The 24,025-nt window shown below is 46.0% G+C and overlaps 1 protein-coding gene across 1 annotated transcript in view; it reads right to left on the bottom strand.

Moving 5' to 3' along the window:
• The window catches only part of TRHDE (thyrotropin releasing hormone degrading enzyme), a 287,610-nt gene that overhangs the window by 23,839 nt on the left and 239,746 nt on the right, over positions 1–24,025 (bottom strand). Inside the window, exons 13-15 of the mRNA XM_054399685.1 lie at positions 9,877–10,024; positions 5,318–5,415; positions 4,734–4,841 (exon numbers count right to left, since the gene is read on the bottom strand). Coding sequence (XP_054255660.1) covers positions 4,734–4,841; positions 5,318–5,415; positions 9,877–10,024 — 354 coding nt within the window. The remainder of the gene's footprint in view (positions 1–4,733; positions 4,842–5,317; positions 5,416–9,876; positions 10,025–24,025) is intronic.

Here is a 24,025-nt window from a genome sequence, read left to right as displayed (position 1 = left end):
GCCAGAAGACTAGAACAAGCTGCCCAGGGAGGTTGTGGACTCTCCCTCTCTGGAGATACTCAAGACCTGCCTGGATGTGTTCCTGTGTGATCTGCTCTGGGTGCTGCTGCTCTGGCAGGGGGCTTGGACTGGATGAGCTTTGGAGGTCCCTTCCAGCCCCTGACATTCTGTTATTCTGTGATTCTGCTCTGTGACCAGGCAGCTAAAACTGAAGCACTGCAACACCTAAGGCACTTTAGAAAGCCTCCAAGTCTCTTTGCTGCCTTCCAGTTTGATGCATGGAGGCAAATGATGCAGGTGCATGTGTTGGGGTTTATGACTAATTCCATAAGAAAACCTGCAGTGCTCCAGTTGGAAACCTAATGGCTTCTTTCAACCAGTGCTGGAAATATCAAGAGAATCCCCAGCTTTGTGCTGTGAATGACCATTATTTTACTTGGTGGCAAATTGCTTGCAGAGTAAAGAACATGTAATTACAAACAGTAACTGATTATTATTATTATTTCTATCCCCTACAGTGTAGAGTAGATGGTAATTAATTTCTGGACCTACCAGACAAAATACACTCACTAAAAGCCAAAGCAACTGCAGGCTTCTGCTTGATAAAACAAGAGTTAGATGTTACTCTATTTGTTTATCACCCAACATTTGATCCATAATTAAATGCCACAAGTAAAGCAGGAAAAAAAGCACTTCAGAAGAACTTCTAAAAAGCCACAGATTAACAACACAGCTAAAGAGCTCAGAAGTTTAGCATTTGCAGAGTATTATTAATTTCCCCTTCTCTGTTATGCTTTAGCTAAACTTTAACTGCAGTAACTGCCAGAGAACCCAAAACCTCCTGCACACGATTTACAACCTTTGTATTTATGTGTTATGTAATACCACCAATTAGTTTAATCCTACCCTAATTTTGTGTTGATTACAATCTTAGGAAACAAACCTAATTCCAGAGTCTCATTTGGAGTCTACTGCTTTGAAGGATTTGTGTTCCTTGCAGCACACACTGCTTGTGAATTAGCTCATTGCATGCAACATCTCATTGCCAGGGTGAGGTTTTGAGGAGTGGGTAGGTGGAAAGGTTGCAAATTAGCCTTTGTTTTTATTCTCACAGGCAAGCTCAGATTATGCCTGTGTACAGGAAGATCTCTCAGCTCTCTGGAACTCTATCTTTGTGCTCCAGGTAAGCAAACCCACCAAGGTCAGGCGTTCTGCAAGGCATCAGCCAATGTCTTCGTTCTGTTTCAGAAGACGGAAGGGCAGCTACAAGAACTTTTACAGCAGCTTTCAGAAGATGGAACTTTACCCATTGCTCACAAGGAGTGGAACAGGCAAGAACAGATATGGATTTGGTACCTGCCATCAGCTTTCCTTAGGGTTGCCAGAGAAGTCTGCAGAAAGATAAGCAGCATGAGCTTAGAATCATAGAATTGTCAGGGTTGGAAGGGACCTCAAGGATCATCTACTTCCAACCCCCTTCTTTCAGAGGAAACAGGGTTTGAGGGATTCCTACAGATCCTGAGGTGGATGTATGCAGAAATTGACAAAGAGCTGTTAAGGACATCAAAGTGAGCAGAACAGCTGCCTGATGAGACAGGATGTAGCAAGGCACCTGCTGGATGTGCTCTCTGCAAGCATCCTGCCCTTACCAGCTTGCCCTTTACATCTGAGCTAGCTATTGTCTCTGAAGTGCTGAAAGAGGCAGAAGCATGACTCAAACACCATGGTAATGAGATTCTGAAGGCAGAATTAACATCATTTTCTTACTGGAAAATCAGGGAAAACAGCCCCTGGGTTATTTTCAGGTTTCAGACTGCATTGGTTTAAAGTGAGCAAAGGCGAGAGAGGTACCTGTGCTGCTGCAGGGATCTGAGCATTCCTGAGAGAGCCTGACAGGCCCTGAGAAATGTTGGTACTGTGGAACACAACCTGATGTTATGTCCACCAAGCTGCTAGTAGCCTTTGCAATGTCATTTCAATGCAAGGAGACAGAAAATGAGTCTGCTCATCTGGTAGTGACATTCAGTACCTGAGACTGCTCTGAGAACAGCAGCTGGTACCTTCTGGGGTGGGGAACTGAGCAAATCCTAGAATCTTAAAATCACACACAATCACAGAATTACTGAGGCTGGAACAGACCTCTGGGATCACCAAGCCCAGCCTATGACCTAACACCACCACATCAGCTAAACCATGGCAGTGAGTGTCACAGCCAAGCTTTTCTTAAACACCTCCAGGGACGGTGACTCCACCACCTCCCTGGGCAGTCCATCCCAGTCTCTAATTCCCCTTTCCAGCAGGAAGTGCTTCCTAACATCCAACCTAACCCTCCCCTGGCACAGCTTCAGGCCATGCCCTCTTGTCCTGTCCCAGGTTGCCTGGGAGCAGAGCCTGAGCCCCACCTGACTACAACTTCCTTTAAAGAAACAAATAAAACCATGTCTCTGCCTTTTGTAGCCCTTCCAGCTGACTCTCAGTTGCATTCTGCAGTGCCATTATTTGTTGCTCTTTTTCAGCATGGTGCAGCTCTTGTGGAGCAAGGCACTGCTGTCACCTTGTAGCTATTCTCTTCCTCTGCCCTGCTGTGATGCTTTTGTCATCACTTTTGTCCTAGGCTGCAACCCTGTGCTCCCACGAATGGCCCAAGAGAAAGGACTTAAGATGGTTCCTGAAATTTATGCTTGTCTTCTCTTGCTGTTGTTACTAAAACACTAAGCTTTTATCATTTTTTCAACTTCTTCATTCTCATTGGGAGGGCTGAAGACACAGGGTAAGAGAAAGCTTTGCAGGGTGACAGTTTTGCAACACTGAATAATCTACTGCTGTGCATCTTAATAGACAGCACTAGGTTTGATTAACTAATTCTGAAAATGAATATCTAAGCAAATTACTTTTGCAGATTATTTCCAATGATGCTTTCTCTTTAATCTCCTCTTTGAATAACTTCACACTGATTGTTGCTGCTGATGATAAGAATTTCTATAAAAACCCCAGGGTACATATTTCATAGTAAATATCATCTCACACAAGGAAACCCTTCCCCCTCACACACATCTGATTTAAAGGTACCAAGTCACAGTTTCAAAATAATATTTTTTCCAGAGGTTTTGAAGTCATCTAGAAATTCAATTTCCATTCATGCTCATCTCACAGCTGGCTTTAAAAGGCACTTGGGTGATTATGTAACTGGGTATGCCTGTAAAGGTTACAAAGACAGACAGACAGACAGACAGACATATTCTGATTGTAAGCAAACACCTGGCTGGCCCAAGCTGTCTCTGAAAAAAGCTGCATGCAGTATGTCCATAGAGATCCTTTTGCAGAGCTAATACAAGACTGGGACTTAAAATACAGGATTTTTTTCTCTCTTTTTCTGTGTTAGTTGAAAGCAAAACATTTTCCTTTAAATCAACATCTCAGGTGATGAACTGACCCAAAACCTTCTACTCCCACACTCCCCCAAGTTTGAAAATCCATCATTCTTTCCCAAGAAGTTGTGCTCTTAATCCACACTCTGTACTCGTTGGCCACAGATCACCACATACGTGGTGTTTTCAGTAATTCAACATTCCTTAGATGCCTGCCTTTAAAAGATAAATTCCATACACCATCCACAGCCTGTGACCTCTTTCCTCACCTGAACAAACCTGTCTGGTCAGCTCAACTTACACACCTGCTGCCAAACCATTGCCTGCTGCTAACACTCAAAAGCTCAGCTATCATATCCCCTCTATGAAACCTTGTGGGTGCTTTCCCATGTATTCCTGAACCATATTCACAGATCCCAGGATGTTAGGGCTTGGAAGGGACCTCTGGAGATCTTCCAGACCAACCCCCCTGCCAGAGCAGGACCACAGAATCCAGCACAGAAACACATCCAGACAGGGCTGGAAAGGCTCCACAAAAAGAGATTCCACAATCTCTCTGGGCAGCCTGCTCCAGGGCTCTGAGACCCTCACAGTGAAGAAGTTCCTCCTCATGTTGAGGTGGAACCTCCTGTGCTGTAGTTTCCATCCATTACCCCTTGTCCTATCCCAGGGCACAAGTGAGCAGAGGCTGTCCCTGTCCCTTCCTTCCTGACCCCCAGCCTTCAGCTATTGACAGACATTGATCAGATCCCCTCTCAGTCTTCTCCTCTCCACACTAAACAGCCCCAGGGCTCTCAGCCTCTCCTCCCCAGGCAGTCTCCAGTCCCTTCAGCATCCTTGGAGCCCTCCCTTTGACTCTCTCCAGCAGAGCCCTGTCCCTCTGAACTTCCAAATCTTCACCCATAAGTACTTCATAACATTCCTCTCTCAGTTCTTCTCCTTCTAACCTCTCTCACTTCTTTAACTACTCAGCACCTTCTGCTCTCTAGCCCCAAGACAGACACTGTGTTTGTCTGCCACAGTTCCCCCCCCACCGACATGTTCACTCTTCTTTATTCCTTTAAAGCCTTTCCTAAAACACATCTTGCCACCTTCCAGCACAGAATTACGAGACAGCAGTTTATCAGCAGTGGGCAGAATCTACATGGGTGTCCTCCTCCACCCACTCACACTTGCAAAGTCAAGTAGCTCATTTTGAAGCCCTACAGATGTGTTCAGCTAGCAGACACCAACCTGAGCTTCCTCCCATAGCACCCTGCAGGATGTGGCACTGCAGCTAGTGATGGGCAGGAGAGGCAGAGCATGCCAGCTGTACAGCTCCTGAGCAGGAGAAACAGGGCACAGACACATTTCAGCCTCACTCACCGGTTCCTGTTGCTGGAAATCCAGTCTGAGATCAGGGTTGCAGCCTGCTGGTGACAGTGCTTGTTGCCAAAGCTGCAGGCCAGCATGATGACCTCCCGCCGCAGCTCCCTGTCCACAGTGAGGAAGCAAGAGGCCTGCATGAATGAACCTGATGCACTGGTGACAAAATGCTGGTCACTGCAACACTGACAGCAGCTGGAGGTTGGGAAAGGTATCAGCGAGAATCCAGCCACACAATCCTCAGTGACTTTAATGCCTACAGCTGCTGAAGCCAATGAAGAACGGTTGTGGACCAGAACCAGCCCCCAGTTACACTTATGTACTCTGCCTGACCTCTGTGGTCATACAGAGCCCATGGTTTTAACTACCCAGTGCATGCAAATACTAAATGAAGGTTTAGGGAACCATGCTTTCCCAAATTTAAGGCTGAGGAATTTAATCTCTCAGCATCTTGCCGCTCTCCCTCTAACCCACAGAGGAAAACAGGGTAGCAGAGCCAGGAAAGAAGGACTTGCTGAAGATGACAGTGTCTCATTATAACTCTATCCCATGAACAAACAATGAGAAAAGAAATGGAACAGTACTCATGTTGGTATGAAGCTTGCACAAGTGATTTGTTGGAGTTATTTGTTGGCCATCCAAGCTTGAGATACATTGATGCAACTTGTCTTAAAATATACTCCTGGAAGAGGAAAGGGAAAGAAAGATATTTTATGTTAACATTTCCATTCTCTGATTCATTTTCTTTAGTTCCCAAGGGCCCTTCCAGCCCCTAACATTCTGTGATTCTGTGATTTAGTTTTTCATTTTAAACTGAAATCACAGAATCAACCAGCTTGGAAAAGATCTCTGAGATGCCAGTCCGACCTCTCCCCCAGCACCATCTAATCAACTAACCCATGGCACTAAGTGCCTCATCCAGGCTCTTTTTAAACGCTTCCCCAGATGGTGACTCCACCACCTCCCTGGGCAACACATTCCCATGGACAATCTCTCTTTCTTCCTCACACCGAGCCTGGTGCAGCTTGAGACTGTGTCCTCTTGTTCTGGTGCTGCTTGCCTGGGAGAAGAGCCCAACCCCCACCTGGCTACAACCTCCCTTCAGGTAGTTGTAGAGAGCAATGAGGTCTGCCCTGAGCTTCCTCTTCTCCAGGCTAAACACCCCCAGCTCCCTCAGCCTCTCCTCACAGGGCTGTGCTCCAGACCCCTCCCCAGCCTTGTTGCCCTCTCTGGACACATTCAAGTATCTCAATGTCCTTCTTAAACTGAGGAGCCCAGAACTGGACACAGCACTCAAGGTGTGGTCTAACCAGTGCTGAGCACAGGGCAGAATGACTTCCCTGCTCCTGCTGGCCACACTATTGCTGTTGCAGGCCAGGATGCCATTGGCCTTCTTGGCCACCTGAGCACACTGCTGGCTCCTGTTCAGCTGCTGTCAAGCAGCTACTAACTACTGAGTTTTTGCTTCTCTGTTGGTCCTCAAATAATTTCTGGCTATCCAGGAGTAGTGACTTGCATTTAGTAAAGCACCATGTCTACTTACAATGCTCTTTCACTGCTATAGTGAGAAGCCATCTGCAGCACAGCTATGTGGTTAGATGCCTAATGTAAGACAATTTATTCCATAAACCCCACTGATTAAAAAAGTGCTCTTCTGAGCTCACAATACACAGGTGCAAAGTTGCAAGTGTCAACAGCTTTGCTCCTACTCTATGGCAAACCTTGACTCATCTTCATAGAACCACAGAATTGTTAGGGTTGGAAGGGACCTCAAGGATCATCCAGTTCCAACCCTCCTGTCATGGGCAGGGACACCTCACACTACAGCAGGTTGCTCACAGCCACATCCAGCCTGGCCTTCAAAACCTCCAAGGATAAGGCTTCCACCACCTCCCTGGGCAACCTGTGCCAGTGTCTCACCACCCTCATGGGGAAGAACTTCTTCCTAACATCCAATCTGAATCTCCCCATTTCTAGTTTTGCTCCATTCCACCAGTCCTATCCCTGACACCCTAAAAAGTCTCTCCCCAGCTTTCCTGTAGCCCCCTTCAGATACTGGAAGCCACAAGAAGGTCTCTTTGGAGCCTTCTCTTCTCCAGACTAACCAACTCCAACTCTCTCAATCTGTCCTCACAGCAAAGGAGTTCCAGCCCTCTGCTCATCCTCTTGTGTGTTCACTTTTTAAAGAATATTTTTCTATTATCCATAGTGATGGCAAAAAAGAACTATTAAAAAGTCACATAACTATAGTCAATTAGCTTCAGCATTCAGAATACCCTGGCTACAAAAAAGCTTTGCACACTGAGTCACGTTATGCTTGAAGTTTAGCTTCTTGGTGTGCTTACAGAACAAAACAAGGCCAAGACCCATTTTAGTTGTGCTTTGTTTTGGCAGGAGACACATTCACACATTCTGACCAGCTGTGAAGAAAACCACTGCTGCTGTATTCAGCATAATCCTTTGTCAGTGGAATTCACTCATTTGAAAGAGAACTGAGATATAAAGGACTTCCCAGGAGAGCATCTGCTTTATTATTGGGGATGCATAGGCATGCATGCATGCATGATGTCAACACAAAATGGACTTCATGGTGCAACTTTCTCTAGCAGATATCTTACTCTGTGACTAAAAAGAGTTCATTATTTCCTCTGCCATCACCTCTGCTTTCCAAGCTCTCATCAGCAGTGATAAAACACAACCCAGCCATGAATTTTGCTGGTTTTACTGACTGAAGTTGTGTTTTCCTTACACAGCCGCATTTAAAAATGAAATGGCTGTCAGATTTTTAATATTTCTGGCCAGTTAAAAACAGACTAAACCTGCAAATTCCAGAATCACTGAATTCTTGAGGCTGGAAAAGACCTCCGAGATGATTAAGCCCAGCCTGTGACCTAACACCACCACATCAGCTAAACCATGGCACTGAGTGTCACAGCCAAGCTTGCCTTAAACACCGCCAGGGATGGCGACTCCACCACCTCCCTGGGCAGTCCATCCCAGTCTCTAATTCCCCTTTCCAGCAGGAAGTGCTTCCTAACATCCAACCTAACCATCCCCTGGCACAGCTTCAGGCCATGCCCTCTTGTCCTGTCCCAGGTTGCCTGGAAGCAGAGCCTGACCCCCACCTGACTACAACTTCCCTTCAGGTACTTGCAGAGTGTGCTAAGGTCCCCCCTGAGTCTCCTCTTCTCCAGGCTGAACACCCCCAGCTCCCTCAGCCTCTCCTCATCACTTCCCCTCCAGTCCCTTCCCCACTCTCATTGGTAAATTATTTCAGCATCATTCTCTGTTATGGCTCTGTTCTGCATGCAGGCCTGCACTGTAAACTGATAAAGAATTTCAGTGCATCCTTACTAATCTGCAGCATATTTCCTACAAAAAGAATTGCTCATGTCAGCAGGCAGCTGTGTGCATGTGTGTGTCTACCTATGTATGTACTTCTCCCCCCGTGCTCTGCCCTGCTGAGACCACAGCTGCAAGACTGTGTCCAGTTTGGGGCTCCCCAGTTCAAGAGGGACAGAGACCTGCTGGAGAGAGTCCAAGGGAGAGCCAGGAGGATGCTTAGGGGACTTGAGCATCTCCCTGTGAAGAGAGAAATTGAGAGCCCTGGGGCTGTTTAGTGTGGGGAAGAGAAGGCTGAGAGGGGATCTGATCAATGTCTATAAATAGCTGAGGGCTGGGGGTCAAGTGGAAGGGGGCCAGGCTCTTTTGGGTGGTGCACAGCAATAAGCCAAGGAGCAATGGAGACAAATTTGAACAGAGAAGGTTTCAGCTCCACATGAGGAGAAACTTCTTTCCAGTGCAGGTGACAGAGCCCTGGAGCAGGCTGCCCAGAGAGGTTGTGGAGTCTCCTTCTCTGGAGCCTTTCCAGACCCACCTGGATGCATTCCTGTGTGGACTCCCCTGGGTGATGCTGCTCTGTAGGGGGGTTGGGTTGGACTGGATGACCTCTGGAGGTCCTTTCCAACCTCTCATGTGCTGTGAAACTGTGATGTACACCTAGCTGCAGCCACCTCTAGGTTGCCATGCTCTCAGCACATGTGTCAGAGACACACACACACAAGCACACATATTTAGGACCAAAAAGGCACCTTTGAGCATCTCAGACTTCCTTCATTTGCAGGCTTTACAAAATTACAGCAAATTGCAGCATGCTGGCCACTGAAAATATGCAGACTGCATGCGATTCAGAGGGAATTAAAAAACAAACAAATCCAAGAGTTCCTCATTGCCACTGTCTGCAATCAGATCTTGTGTACTTCAGGGACCAAGCTTCAGCACAGCTCTGATGGTGGGGTTTTAATTTGAGGTAGAATCTCCAGCTGCTCGTCGTGTCTGTCTTCATTATCTACTGCTAGCTGCCACTGCTGTCCCTCTGGACCCAATTATGAATGGGCTTTTGATTTAATGATCATCTAATCCTTGTTCATTAATGTACCTGCACTGAATCCTACCATGGTGCTTGGGATGAAATCATGACAACAAATCCTTCCTTGCACGCCTCCTGATCAGCTATGCCTGCAGTTGGGGTCCTTGCTGAGTTTGGGCATCCAACTAAACATTGCCATGAGGCTCCTCAAAAGGGGAAATTTGCAAATGCATTAATCTGCCTCTTTTTTAAGTGAAATACCTCATTTGTAGTAATAATATTTTAAAGGAGGGATAATTACCTTCCCTTCTACTAATCACACATGCCTCTCACAACATCTATCTATGCTCAAATGCAAATTAACCAACGCTTGACAACTGCTAAGTTTAAATAGAGAATAATTAGGAAGAAAGTTAATGTCCCTAGGTCACTTACAGCAGCTGACTGGGGAACAGCTCAGTTGCTGGGAATCAAAGGAAATAGAGGGAAAGGAAGAAAGGGAGGAAGAAAAGGAGGAAGGGAGGGAGGAAATAAAAGAGGGAGGGAGGAAATGAAAGAGGGATGGAGGGAGGAAATAAAGGAGAGAAAAAGGGAGGGAGGAAATGAAGGAGGTAGGGAAGGAGGGAGGAAGTGAAGGAGGGAGGGAGGGAAGAAATGAAGGAGGGAGGGAGGGAAGAAATGAAGGAGGGAGGAAGCAAGCAAGTAGGGCTATGGGAAGTGGGGGTGTGGTGGGTGAGCAGGACAGGAAGAAAGAGAGGAAGATTTTTTTCTCACATTGAAGATGTTGTAGTTCTCTGTGCGGTCCAGCAATTTATCTAGCGGATAAAGAGCTCTGCTGGCAGCATGCCAAGGTAGAAAATCCTTCTCCTGGGAAAGGTATCTGATAATCTCCAAAGGAATATTCTGAGGTAAATAACCAGCTCTGCAAAATAAAAGAAGTTAGCATTAAATTAGTTTTGTAGAAGGTACACGATGAGGCAAAAAATGATGACTTTTTTGTTTGTTTGTTTTTTGTTTCCATATGAGACTAAAAAGCAGAAAAGCCAAGATGAACTCCTCACATTGTAACAACACCAAAGTCAGCCTTATAAAAGTCAGCAGCTCACAGTCTCTCCTCACACAAGTGCAGGCATACCTCCTGGGTGAAGGGAGGCACAGACACGTGAGGAAGGACACTAGACAAGCCACCCTTTACTTTATATGGATTCCTATAGCTAGAAAAGAGATGAACGACCAAGTGGCTATAAGCAAACCCAAAAGGAAGAGGTTTTGCTGATCTGGGGGATAGCAAGCTGTCTGCATAGGATCAGCTCTCTTGTTTTACCTGCTAAGACAGCTGTCTTCACTGGCTTGATGACTGCACTCAGGGAGCAATGGTCACTGGCTCGATGGAGCCCAGTAACAAGTGGGGTTCCCCAGGGGTCAGTACTGGGACCAGTGCTGTTTAGCATCACTGATGGCAACCTGCTGGAGGGAAGGGATGCTACCCAGGGGGACCTCGAAACACCTGAGTGAGAATTGGGCCAATGCCAAGCTCATGAACTTCAACAAAGTCAAGCACCAGGTCCTATACCTGGTTTGGGGCAACCCCAAGCACAAGTACAGGTGGGGCAGAGAATGGGCAGAGAGCAGTCCTGAGGAGAAGGACTTGGGGGTGCTGGTTGATGAGAAGCTCAGTGTGAGCTGGCAATGTGCACTTGCAGCCCAGAAAGCCAACCACATCCTGGGATACACTAGAAGTGTGACCAGCAGGATGAGGGAAGTGATTCTCCCCCTCTGCTCTGCTCTCATTAGATCCCACCAGGAGTATTGTGTCCAGCTCTGGAGTCCCCAAAACAATGAGGACCTGGAACTGTTAGAGCAGGGCCAGAGGCAGGCAATGAAGATGACCAGAGGGCTGGAGCACCTCTCCTATGATGACAGGCTGTGTCAGTGTGAGCTGAAATTCCCCCCCCACCCCGAAAATAACCAGGCTAGCTCAGTCTGGAAGCAAATGAAAGCTGTATTTACAAGCAGAATCTACAATCTATGATGAAATGCAATGAATATGTACAAATATACAAAATTCACAACATTCACAAATATATACAATCAACAGAAAAGCACAACTGATCTCCCTTTGCTTCCCCCCAAAGGGGACCCTTCCCAAAGGAGCTTCCCCCCAGATCCCCCTTGGACAGAAAGCAGAGTTAGTTAAGCAGAAAGTTGTTAACTTAGCTGCCAAGGTCAGTGTGTTATCTTCGGCCAGAAGAGAAGAAGAAACAGCAGCCAGACAGCCCAGCAACTGCCCCCACTGCCGAACGCAGAATGTGCAGAGTGCCTACTTTGTTTTGGGTAATAGTTCTTAAACATTTCTATCTATCCAATGGAAGTGTTTAGAACAATCGTTATTTTGCTTTCTTACACCCAATACTGACTTATTTACATTCTTTCACTTTCTCTGTTCTGAACTTTGCAAGGAAAAATTAAAAAGACAGTTTCAAACCATCACAGTCCACCCCTTCTAAATAATTCAATTGGCTGCTACTACTATTTGTCTAATCTAAAATAAAAGAGTTGGAGTTGTTCAGCTTGAAGGAGAGAAACCTCTGGGTAGACTCCATAGCAACCCTCCAGTATTTGAAGGTGGTTTACAGGATAGCTGGAGAGGGACTTTTTCTGAAGGCATGCAGTGATAGGACAAGAGGTGATGGCTTCAAACTGGAAGAAGCCAGATTTAGATTAGATGTTAGGAAGAAATTCTTCCCCACAGGGCTGGTGAGACATTGGAACAGATTTCCCAGAGAAGTTCTGGAGGATCCAACCCTGAAAGTGTTCACAGTCAGGTTGGATCTAGTAGGAGGGGTCCCTGCCCATGGCAGGAGGGTTGATTTTCAAGGTTCCTTCCACCCAAACCATTCTATGGTTCTGTAAAATCAATAACTCAAGGCACTTTGCTTCAGAAAATGTTTCTGCTGGTTCTGGGCAATTGGGAATAACAAGTGATGAAGTATTTTTAGTTTCAGTTATTCTCTCCACTTTTTTCCCTCTCCTTTAAAGCTGCTTTGCTTTCCATCCACCTGAAGCCACTTCAGAACAACACAATTTATTAAACTGAAGTGGCAGGCAGTGACATCACTTTGGTTAAGGATGTTCTAGCACTTCCCCCACAAACTGTGGGGGTTTTCCAGGTGTTTCTAAACAACCAGCTCAGATTTTGTTCCATTCTTTTCCACTCATAAAAGAGCCCTCCCTGCAGGGGAAGACCTTTTAGGGGGAGTTCAGGAAGGCTTTTAGAATGAACAGCTCCAGGCAAAGTGCAATACAGATACAAGCATTTGAAAGGTGCTTTTTCAAGCTGAGTGCAGGGAACATCAAGCTTCAGAATTGACTCTCATTTTCTTTTGCAGAGCAGCACTTGTTCTTAACTATCCAGAATGCAGAAATAAAGTATAACCCTGTGGGTGTGAACTTTCCAGAAACACACAGGTCTATTCTTCTCCTGATGCATGTTTAAAACCCCAAGGAGTTCTCTACCTGCCTAGAGAGCAGATAATTATTCTGTTTTCATTAAACACTTGAAGTCAGCCAGTTAGATTCCACAGGCTTCCATTTACACAGGCTACATTACAATACATCTTCACAGACTACTTTTCCTCCTTGTTGGTTGCAAATATTTCCCTTGCTTTCCATCACTGTTTGGGGAAGAGATGCATGCATATAGCAAACAAAGAAAATTACACAATTACTATGGAAATGAACCAAAACATACATATTGGTATAAATATTTTTGTCACTTGTAACAGCATAGTAAACTTCTTTGCTGGAATATTTGAAAGAAACTCTTCTCTTTGGTACAGCCCAAAGCCATGGGTTCCTTGCAAGGTGCACCACACCCATGCCAGCCTCTGTTTTTCACACTCTCTGTTGAAAAGATTACAGCTTGGGCTCTTCTCACAGGTAATTAGTGACAGAACAAAAGGAAATGGCCTCAAGCTGCCACTGGGTAGGTTTAGACTGGACAGTAGGAAACATTTTTTGAGGGCAAGAGTGGTCAGGGACTGGAATGCGGTGTGCAGGGAGGTGGTGGAGTGCCCAAGCCTGGCTGTGTTTGAAGGTGGTTTGGCTGTGGTGCTTGGGGCTGTGGTTTAGGGGTGAGCCTTGTAGAGTAGGGTTCTGGGTTGGCCTTGCTGATCCTGATGGGGTTTTCCAACCTGAATGTTTCTGTGATTATGTTATTCTGTTCTCTTCATGTTCTCAGGAAAGAAGTGACTTGGTGTAATGGCTTTCCAAAGTATCTATCTCATGTCCCTCATGATGATCAGCTTTCCAGTATGCTTCATGTCATCCTTGTCCACATTTTGTCAGCAAGGCGCTGTTCTGCTCTAGGTGCTCCTGCTCTACAGAGGGGTTGGACTAGATGATCTCTCAAGGTCCCTTCCAGCTCCTAACATTCTGTGATTCTCAACTCCAGTTACACCATCTACTCAAGCAAGGAGAAAAAAAAAAGGAAGAAAAATCCTTTGGGGACCTCACTGTGCTCCTCAGGAACACAAAATGAGAGTGGTGCAGCTTTTAGGCTTGGTAGTAGATGGCATTCAATGCACCTGAAGAGAGAGGAAGTTACTTCATTTTCCATGCCAGCCTTATTTCAGTCCTATTTCTGAAGCAGTAGAACATCATTAAGATGAGACCCAGGTCTTAACACTTTGCCAAGATGTGCAAGCACAATTAACAGACTGAGAAGCAAGCTGCATTGACTGCAGCTAAACACCTTAGAGATAATGTTAGGAAAGGGGTGAACTAACTTGAAGTTGCATACATGTAATTAGTTCCTAATGGGATTTGTGATTATTGTTACCAATAATTTGATTGACGTGAGAAAGGATGGAGGGAGGATCAAGAGGAATAGCTCTGGGAAACATGCTGCTTAAGGAATAAACAGATTAATGCTTATTACAGCTGCACTAATGGACACTTAGGATCATGCTTCTGAAATTAAATCTCTCTGTGCTGAGCACAAAAGGGAAATCATCACTGCAAAACAAACAGATCAGTTCCTTCTCAGCTTAACTTCTCCATAAAGACACAAGAGCAGGGAATTCAAGAGAAATCTATCTCCTACCCCTTACATCTCAGCCTTCCTAATCAGTTTCAGAATCATGGCTCTTAGCTGATGATACTCATCCTGGTAACCACAGAAACTGCTACTCTCACCACTCTGCTTCTGACTTCCAAACTGAGCAGCCCATTCATTTCTGCCTGCCTCTCCTCCAGTCCCCCACTTTTCCTGGGGTTTCCTTCAGGGTATATTCCTTCTTCACTTTTCCTGGTGTTTCCCTCAGGGTATATTCCTTCTCCACTTTTCCTGGTGTTTCTCTCAGGGTATATTCCTTCTCACAAAACCAGACTGGCAAAATCTGATTTTTTTTTCCTGTTTTACCCTTGAACTGCCTCCTCTTGAAGAACTTCTACACAGCATCATCAAAGGCAGGGGCCCTCACCAACAGAATCAGTCCCCAAAGCAGGAATGGGCTTGAGGGGAGTCCTCATGGATGGCATTATTACATAAATGCCAACAAATCCCTCACCTCAGATGATGCTATTGAGAGCACCTGGTTATGGCTGCTATGATCACTGCTAAAATCTCTGGCAGCACGCACTGGACTGATGTGCTTCAAGCACAGCTGCCATGCTGGACCTCTGAGGGCGACTTCAGCCACTGGGTATGTTTAGACTGGACATTGGAAAACCTTTTTTCAGGGCAAGGAGTGGCCAGGGACTGGAATGTGCTGGGCAGGGAGGTGGTGGAGTCCCCAAGTCTGGCTGTGCTTCAAGGTGGTTTGGCTGTGGTGCTTGGGGCTGTGGTTTAGGGGTGAGCCTTGTAGAGTAGGGTTGTGGGTTGGCCTTGGTGCTCCTGAGGGGCTTTCCCAACCTGAATGTTTCTGTGATTCTGTGACTTCTCTTTCCCCAATGGCTCCTGCACCCAGCCAGACACACTGTCTCACTTATCAGTGGCAAACTCACTCACCAGCCATTTTTACATCTACCCAAGCAGGAAGGAATGGTCAAAAACTCCTGAGTGCCACAAGACTTGTGACAAACTTACACCACCAGCTGGCTGACAACTGCAAATTTGAAATCACTTGGGTCATTTGTAGATAAGGATAATAAGGAAGATGAGGGAGGAAGGCAGAATGCAGAAAGAAAACTGCTTTGATTATCTCTGGAAAATGACAGAAATGTTTAACAGTTTTCATTATTGTAATAATAAGCAAAGCAGCACTTGCAACATTCCCATCAAAGAGGAAAATGTAAAATAACTTCTGTGTCATATAATTGTCTGGAAATATTTACTCAGAGGCACTACAGAGTATAATACAAGTTAAGTACATACTGGACACAGGCAGCCTGATTTATCACCCTCTCCTCCAGCAATGTCACAGGAAGGTCAGGAACAGAAATACCTATTTTGCTTGTGTCCTTTTAGCCATCAATCATACTGCCATCCCTAAAGTCCAGCAAAATTACAATCAGATAATGCCTGCCAAAGCCCAAACACTTGAGAGCCAGGTCTGGAAGACAAGATTCCTTCCCAGCTTAGCCCTCTCAGAGGAAAACTGAAGTATTGTCTTTTGCTCAGGGAATAATTGATTGTGTGCACACAGAAACCAGGCAACAAACCTAAACAGCACACAAATGTCCAATATTCTGTCTGGTCTGAAACAGTCACACTGTTTCTTCAGGTACATCTCCAGCAGCCACCTGAGTGAGCATCTATCTACAACCAAAAGGGATCTGAAGAGGAACCTGGGATGGTTGGTCTTGACAAACATCTTAACAGAGAAGATTCAAATCAAACTGTGCTGATTGGAGGTTTTTGCAGCCAGGCTGGATGTGGCTGTGAGCAACCTGCTGTAGTGTGAGGTGTCCCTGCCCACAGCAGGGGGGTTGGAACTGGATGAGGCTCGAGGTCTCCTCCAACCCTGACAACTCTAGGATTCTATAAGTAGTGGCTGAATGGTGCCTTGAGGTCCCTTCCAACCCTAACAATTCCATGATTCTATGAATCTCTTGTCCCCAACTAGTAATGCACACAGAGGTGCAGGTAAAGCATTTCTCAAGCACTGCTTAAAAACTTTACAGAAGTTTACCTGTAGTGGAATCTGGACTGAAAAGGCTGGCAGCCGCCTTTAGAACTCATCTAGTCTCTGCCCTACCCAAAGCAGATTCACAGCAATGCCATTGCCAACAGAAATTTGCCTGGGTTTGTTTATACAGGCCTCTAGTGATAGATATCCTAGCAGCAACAGAATTTCAGTAGTCCTCTGAGGTATGGTAGTAAGAATATTGTCACTCTGGTCTTTTGCCCTGTAAACATTCACTAAAGAGCACCAACAGATCCATTCCATGTCCTGAAATGAACTCCTGTTTATGCAGCTTGAGTACAAACTACAAAGAGCATGAGTCTGTCTTTGCTGCTTTCCAGATCAGAGGGGTTTTGACTGACATCACTGCTCAGACAGACAGGAGCCCAGACTTAAAAGCAGCCTTTACAAGGCACCTCTAAGGCAGCCTTCTCCACATTGAGTCATTTAAAACACGTGAGGAGAAAGGCAAAACTTAACCCCAAACCTCACATGTGAGATGCTTCGTTGCTTTACCACGTTCTGCATAACTGTCCCTAGCCATCAGTTAATCAGATATCAATCATTCTGCAGCCACTGTCACAGGTGACAAATTCAGCACATGTTAGAAGCACAGCACTCCATGAGGTTTGTCTGATCATCTGTGTCGGTGTGAGCTGAAATTCCAACCCCCACCAACAACAACCAGGCTAGCTCAGTCTGGAAGCAAATGAAAAGCTGTATTCACAAGCAGAGTCTAAAATCTACGATGAAATGCAATGAACACGCACAAATACACAGAAATTCACAACACCTACAAATACATACAATCAACAGAAAAGCACAACCGATCTCCCTCTGCTTCCCCCCAAGGGGACCCTCCCAAAGGGGCCTCTCTCTCTCCCAGGAGCCCTCCCCCGAGACCCCCCCAGACAGAGAAGCAGAGTTTGTCAAGCAGAAAGCTGTTAACTTAGCTGCCAAGGTCAGTACGTGCTATTTTCTGCCAGAAGAGAAGAAGAAACAGCAGCCAGACAGCCCAGCAACTGCCCCCACTGCCGAACGCAGAATGTGCAGAGTGCCTACTTTGCTTTGGGTAATAGTTCTTAAACATTTCTATCTATCCAATGGAAGTGTTTAGAACAATCAGTATTTTGCTTTCTTACACCCAATAGTGACTTATTTACATTCTTTCACTTTCTCTGTTCTGAACTTTGCAAGGAAAAATTAAAAAGACAGTTTCAAACCATCACAGTCCACCCCTTCTAAACAATTCCATTGGCTGCTACTATCATTTATCTAATCTAAAATAATATCTACAACACTAGGTGAATAAAGACCATAGTCCATTCCGGCTATCTCAGATGTAGATGATTCAAAAGAGTCAAATCACAGGAAAAACAGCAAACAGCTTGTTTCCTCGCAGATGGAGCAAAGAAAGGAACAGGGACTCTCAGGTGACTCAGGGCTCTCAGGGTTCGTGCACCGTAGATCTCATGAACTCTCCTCTTGGGCGCGATGCTGTATCTGCGCAACACTCTGAATTTAACCTCTCTCAGCCAAAGTTAGATTTCTTTGTGGAATACACTGAATTTCACCATTTTCTTGCATCACCCAATAGGTGTGACCAGGACCTTCAGCAGAAACCACCCCTCGGACAGGTTTGGCCTCTCCTGAAGGAGAAAATACCCAAACAGTTTTGCCTAACAGATTCTTTTCTCTGATAACAGGAACTCTATCACCTTCTTCCTTTCGCAACAAATCTGATTGGGCAGGTCCAGCTCGATTCACTGAACCTCTACTATTCACCAACCAGGTTGCTTGTGCTAAATGTTTCTCCCAGTTTTTCAAAGATCCACCCCCCATGGCTTTGAGAGTGGTTTTCAGCAAACCGTTGTAGCGTTCGATCTTCCCTGCAGCTGGTGCATAGTAGGGAATGTGGAATATCCACTCGATGCCGTGCTCTTTGGCCCAGTTTTTTACAAGATTGTTCTTGAAGTGAGTTCCATTGTCCGACTCAATCCTCTCTGGAGTTCCGTGTCTCCACAGGATTTGTCTCTCCAGACCAAGAATGGTGTTACGTGCAGTTGCATGAGGAACTGGATAAGTTTCCAGCCATCCAGTGCTTGCCTCTACCATAGTCAGCACATACTGCTTACCAGATCGAGAACGAGGTAGAGTGATGTAGTCAATCTGCCAGGCTTCACCATACTTGTACTTGGACCATCGGTCACCGTACCACAAGGGCTTGATCCGCTTTGCCTGCTTAATAGCAGCACAAATGTCACAGTCATGGATGACTTGTGTGATAGCATCCATGGAAATGTCAATGGATCTGTCACGAGCCCATCGGTAGGTTGCATCTCTGCCTTGATGTCCTGACGAGTCATGGGCCCACCGAGCTAAGAACAGCTCACCTCGGTGTTTCCAGTCAAGATCAGGATCAGGATCAGAGTTTGTGTCCACCTGGGAAACTCTTGCAGCTAGATCTGCCTGATGGTTGTGTTGTTGTTCCTCTGTAGCTTTGCTCTTAGGAATGTGAGCATCGATGTGTCTCACTTTCACTGGGATTCTCTCAATGCGAGCAGCAATGTCTTGCCACAGATCTGCAGCCCAGATTGGCTTTCCTTTCCTCTGCCAGCCATTCTTCTTCCAGTCTTTCAGCCAACCCCACAAGGCATTGGCTACCATCCACGAGTCGGTGTAGAGATAAAGCTTTGGCCATCTCTCACGTTCAGCTATGTTAAGAGCTAGCTGGACAGCTTTTACCTCTGCAAATTGACTGGATTCTCCTTCTCCATCTCTCGCTTCTGCAACTCTGCGCGTTGGACTCCACACTGCAGATTTCCATCTCCGCTTGTTCCCAACAAGACGACAGGAACCGTCTGTGAACAAAGCATATCTCTTTTCATCATCAGACAGATCACTGTAAGGAGGAGCTTCCTCAGCACGAGTTACTCTCTCCTCTGGAGGTTTTGCACAGCTTGTGCCTTCTGGCCAGTTTGTGATCACCTCCACCAAACCAGGCCTTTCGAGATTTCCCATTCGAGCTCTCTGTGTTATCAGAGCCATCCACTTAGACCAGGTAGCATCTGTTGCATGATGTGGTGAAGAACCTTTGCCTTTGAACATCCAATTCAGAACTGGCAATCTAGGAGCTAGAAGAAGTTGTGACTCAGTTCCAATCACTTCAGAAGCAGCTTTCACTCCTTCATAAGCAGCTAAAATCTCTTTCTCTGTTGGAGTGTAGTTTGCCTCTGAGCCTCTGTAGCCACGACCCCAGAAACCAAGAGGACGTCCTCGTGTCTCCCCTGGAGCTCTTTGCCATAAGCACCAGGTTGGACCATTGTCACTCGCGGCCGTGTACAGAATGTTCTTAATGTCTGGACCAGTTCGGACAGGTCCCAGACCCATCGCTTGGACTACCTCTCGCTTGATCTGGTCAAAGGCTGCTTGTTGCTCAGGACCCCATTGGAAACTGTTTCTCTTTCGAGTCACATCATAGAGAGGTTTCACAATCTGACTGTATCCAGGAATGTGCAGTCTCCAAAATCCCACTATGCCTAAGAAACGCAGAGTTTCTTTCTTGTTGATGGGATTTGCCATGGTGGAGACTCTGTTTATCACATCCATTGGGATGTGACGGCGACCATCTTGCCACCGCACTCCCAGAAACTGGATTTCTCTGGCAGGTCCTTTCACCTTGTCTCGCTTGATAGCCAAACCAGCTTGCAAGAGAATGTCAATGATTTTGTTACCTTTCTCGAAGACTTCTTCAGCAGTCTCACCCCAGACGATGATGTCATCGATGAACTGAATGTGTTCTGGAGCTCCACCTTTCTCCAAAGCATCATGGATCACTGCATGGCAGATGGTTGAACTGTGAATCCACCCCTGGGGCAAACAATTGAATGTGTACTGAATGCCTCTCCAGGTGAAAGCAAACTGAGGCCTGCATTCCTCTGCTATGGGAATAGAGAAGAAAGCATTAGCAATGTCTATGGTAGCATACCATTTGGCCTGCTTGGATTCCAGCTCATATTGGAGTTCCATCATGTCTGGTACAGCTGCACTCATGGGTGGAGTTACTTCATTCAAGGCACGGAAATCAACTGTCAGACGCCACTCTCCATTCTGCTTTCTCACAGGCCAGATTGGACTGTTGAAAGGTGAATGAGTTTTGCTGATGACCTTCTGACTCTCCAACTGACGAATCAAGTTTTGAATGGGCACCAAAGAGTCACGGTTGGTTCTGTATTGTCTGTGATGCACAGTTTGAGAAGCAACGGCAGCTTTACATCCTCTATCTCATGTTGTCCCACAACTGCAGATTCATCTGAAAGCTCAGGTCTAATGGACAACTTCAATTTTCCTCCATCAATTTCTACAGTTGCTATTCCAAAAGCCCATTTGTAACCCTTAGGGTCTTTAAAACGCCCTTCTCTCAGAAAGTCAATTCCCAAAATACAAGGTGCATTAGGACCTGTTACAATAGTATGTTTCTTCCACTGCTTCCCAGTGAAACTTATGTCAACTTCTATCTTAAACAACTCTTGAGATCCACCAGTGACTCCCTGAATAGTTATAGATTCTCCCCCTTGATAATTTGATGGTATTATGGTGCACTGAGCTCCTGTGTCAACCAAGGCCCTGTACTTCTGAAATTTTGAAGTGCCAGGCCACTGGATGTACACATCCCAATAGATTCTGTTATCTCCATTATCCCTTACCTCCCCCTGGCGGAAGGCAGGGCACCCCTAATGGTGGGGATTACCTCCACATGTACAGCTGGCACAACGTCCAGCACCAGAATTAGGATCACTGTTGGAGCTATCAGAGTTGTTCTGGGAAACTGAGGAAGCGACAGCTACCCTCCTGGTATTGCTACCTCGGGATCTGCCCCTCTGCAGCTCCCGTAACCTCTTGAAAAGATCAGAAGTTGGTTGACCATCCCATCTGTTCATGTTCTCACCAAACTGATCACGCAGAGTTATCCAGATACTGCCACGTGATTGCCTCTGCTGTCTGTTTTGGTTTGACCTATTCTGGAATGGCCTTCTTGGAGCACGTCTGTTCCTAACAGCTGAAACTTGTATCCATCTGGAGGAAGAGGTATCAGAATCATCCCCCTTCATCAAGTTGGATATGGAGGTTTTAAGTTCCTCCTTCAGCTCTTTCATGCAATTCTTTATTTCTCCAGACAGAGTTTCAATGGCTGAAACCAAAGAAGTACGTGCAAGACTATCCTCCAACTGCCTCATTTGGTCAGTGAAATGGCCAACAGTAGGAGGCGCTCCACCATAATTTCTTGCCACAATCCTGCTTGCCAGAATAGTGGCATAATTAGGAGGAGCAAGCTTAATGAGCTTTTTGGCAAGGCCTGTTCCAACAGGAATTTCATCAGGATTCAGAGTCTTATGATCTCCATACATTACTTCTCTCACAGCAAACTCTCTCAGACGCTTGATTCCCTCAGCTATTGTGGTCCAAGGCTTAGGGTTCCATGGTAAATCATCTCTGCTGGGGTACCTCAGCGAGACTGCCAGTAGGAGGCGTGCCCACAGAGAAACTTTACCAATGCACTTGCCTAGGTGCCTGTCTATGCCTGTATCCTTTGAGAGCATCCCCAACTGAGAGGCCGACTTGTCACCTACCACCAATGCTGGGGCTCCCATATCAAAACACCTAGCTAGCCAAGACAGGACTGGCTAATTATCTCCTCTGATGTAATCCTTCCTCACATGTCTAATTTCCTGTCTGGGTGCATTAGCTGACTGTATGTCATCCTCATCATCATCCTCATCATCATCATCATCATCATCATCCTGAGGTCACTGTCCCCATAATCCTATTTTAATCCTCCGTTGAATTTCTTTGAGTTCAGAGGCTCTGCCAGCAGTTGCTAATCTACCAGGGTCTACATCCTGACCTACCTCTCCATCATCCATGTGGGGTCTCAAGAGGTCTACCAGAGTTTTAAGGCTAACCCTCTCTTCCTCACCAGAAGGATCTTTCTTAACAGAGGGACCCTGAGTAGAAGGATCCTCATCTCCATCTGCACCATCTCCTGCAGCATCTGCATCTCCTCCTGCAGCTCCTTTACGCTTTCTGCTGATAGTGGCAACCAAATTCACTGGTTGAGCTTTCACATTCACAGCAGAGTTGGAAGGAGTAGAGGAATTTTGTGCAGGGTTAGCAGGAGCAGAGGGAGTCTGTGCAGGGTTGGCAGGAGGTGTGCTTTGAGATCCTGCAGCCACTGCTGCGTCCGTCTGGGCAGCAGAGGGAGAAGGAGGAGACTGTGCCTCGTTAATGGCGTCTGCCTGCACAGCTATGTCTGTCTGCACAACCATTTCTCTCTGTGCAGCTGTCTGTGTTGCCATGTCTGCCCGTGTACCCCTCTCTGCCTGTGTAATCGAGTCTGTCTGTGTCGCTGAGTCTGTCTGTGTAACTATGTCTGCCTGTGTACCCGAGTCTGTTATCTCAGATTCTGGCAAAGGTCCCGCAGCTACTGCTGCTGGCTCTGAGTCAAAACTATCGGCAGCTTTCTCACAAACCTGAACTGTGATTTCCTGGTCACCGTAATCAGAATCAGAAACCAATTCCGAACCTCTCTGAGCTTTTCTATGTTTCCTCTTACATCTGCGCAGGTCGGAAGAGTGAGTAGCCTTATGTCTTTCTTGACACAGTGCTATCAGCAGCCATATGATTATTCCAAGAAGCAACAAAATTAAGGCTAGCACAAGATATCTAGGGTACCACTGGTTCCAAAGACCCTCTGTAGTTGTAAGAGGAGTAACAAACTCAAATGTGTCTGCTAGCAGATTCATAGTTGAGTTACCATATCTTCTAAGCCCAATAAGACCACAACAGAATTCAACAGCATTCAGTAACTTGTTCTTAACCCTAAGAAACGACTTATATGCCAGATATCTCACAATCTTGTCTATCGTGCAAGAAATGGCCCATCTGTAGACAATTGCACCGATAACAGATGAAATAGAATGACTCAAAATCCAAAACAGCTTCATTTTGCTTCCTAATCTGAGCAGAAATAAATCATACAAGCAATCGAGCCCCACGTTGGGCGCCAAAAATAAAAAGTCTGTCGGTGTGAGCTGAAATTCCCCCTCCACCGACAATAACCAGGCTAGCTCAGTCTGGAAGCAAATGAAAAGCTGTATTTACAAGCAGAGTCTAAAATCTACAATGAAATGCAATGAACACGCACAAATACACAAAAATTCACAACACCCTCAAATATATACAATCAACAGAAAAGCACAACCGATCTCCCTCTGCTTCCCCCCAAGGGGACCCTCCCAAAGGGGCCTCTCTCTCTCCCAGGAGCCCTCCCCTGAGACCCCCTGGACAGAGAAGCAGAGTTAGTTAAGCAGAAAGTTGTTAACTCAGCTGCCAAGGTCAGTGTGTTATCTTCTGCCAGAAGAGAAGAAGAAGAAAACAGCAGCCAGACAGCCCAGCAACTGCCCCCACTGCCGAACGCAGAATGTGCAGAGTGCCTACTTTGTTTTGGGTAATAGTTCTTAAACATTTCTATCTATCCAATGGAAGTGTTTAGAACAATCGTTATTTTGCTTTCTTACACCCAATAGTGACTTATTTACATTCTTTCACTTTCTCTGTTCTGAACTTTGCAAGGAAAAAATAAAAAGACAGTTTCAAACCATCACATCATCTCTGCTCCTGATTTCACAGCTGCCTGCTGAACTGAACTGGAGACCAGAGGAACAGAAACACAGAGCAGCAAAGATGATCTGGTTTAGTTGTTACACAAATTACCTCTAGACAAGCACTCTGCTCCA

The sequence above is a fragment of the Indicator indicator genome, chromosome 3, assembly GCF_027791375.1.
Source record: "Indicator indicator isolate 239-I01 chromosome 3, UM_Iind_1.1, whole genome shotgun sequence".
Lineage (NCBI taxonomy): Eukaryota > Metazoa > Chordata > Aves > Piciformes > Indicatoridae > Indicator > Indicator indicator.
The sequence above is the reverse complement of the archived record's forward strand: the minus strand, read 5'-3'. Positions and strand labels throughout refer to the sequence as shown.